General features: G+C 61.4%; 1 protein-coding gene across 1 annotated transcript in view; it reads right to left on the bottom strand.

The window, feature by feature from the left end:
- The window catches only part of LOC104074643 (dimethylaniline monooxygenase [N-oxide-forming] 5-like), a gene marked incomplete at its 5' end in the record, with an annotated part of 2,531 nt that extends 2,343 nt beyond the window's left edge, over window positions 1-188 (bottom strand). The window contains one exon of the mRNA XM_009574826.1: window positions 28-188. Coding sequence (XP_009573121.1) covers window positions 28-188 — 161 coding nt within the window. The remainder of the gene's footprint in view (window positions 1-27) is intronic.
- Between the last annotated feature and the right edge of the window lie 66 nt (window positions 189-254).

Here is a 254-nt window from a genome sequence, read left to right on the forward strand (position 1 = left end):
GTGGGGGGCTGCCTGTCCCAATGGGACCCGTCTCCTGCTGCTTTCCTGCTTGGCCGTTTGGCTGATCTCCACAGACAGGTCCGACCCGGAGTTCCCAATCCCGATGACAACGACCCTCTTGTCCGTGAAATCCCGGGCGTCCTTGTAGTCTCGGCTGTGGAGGTAGTGGCCCTTGAACTTCTCGATGCCTGCGGGTGGGGAGGAGGGATGCTTGGTGCCAGGCTGGAGGGTCACGTCCCCAAAAACTGAAGTGG

This window comes from Fulmarus glacialis, unplaced genomic scaffold (assembly GCF_000690835.1).
Source record: "Fulmarus glacialis isolate BGI_N327 unplaced genomic scaffold, ASM69083v1 scaffold26793, whole genome shotgun sequence".
NCBI lineage: Eukaryota > Metazoa > Chordata > Aves > Procellariiformes > Procellariidae > Fulmarus > Fulmarus glacialis.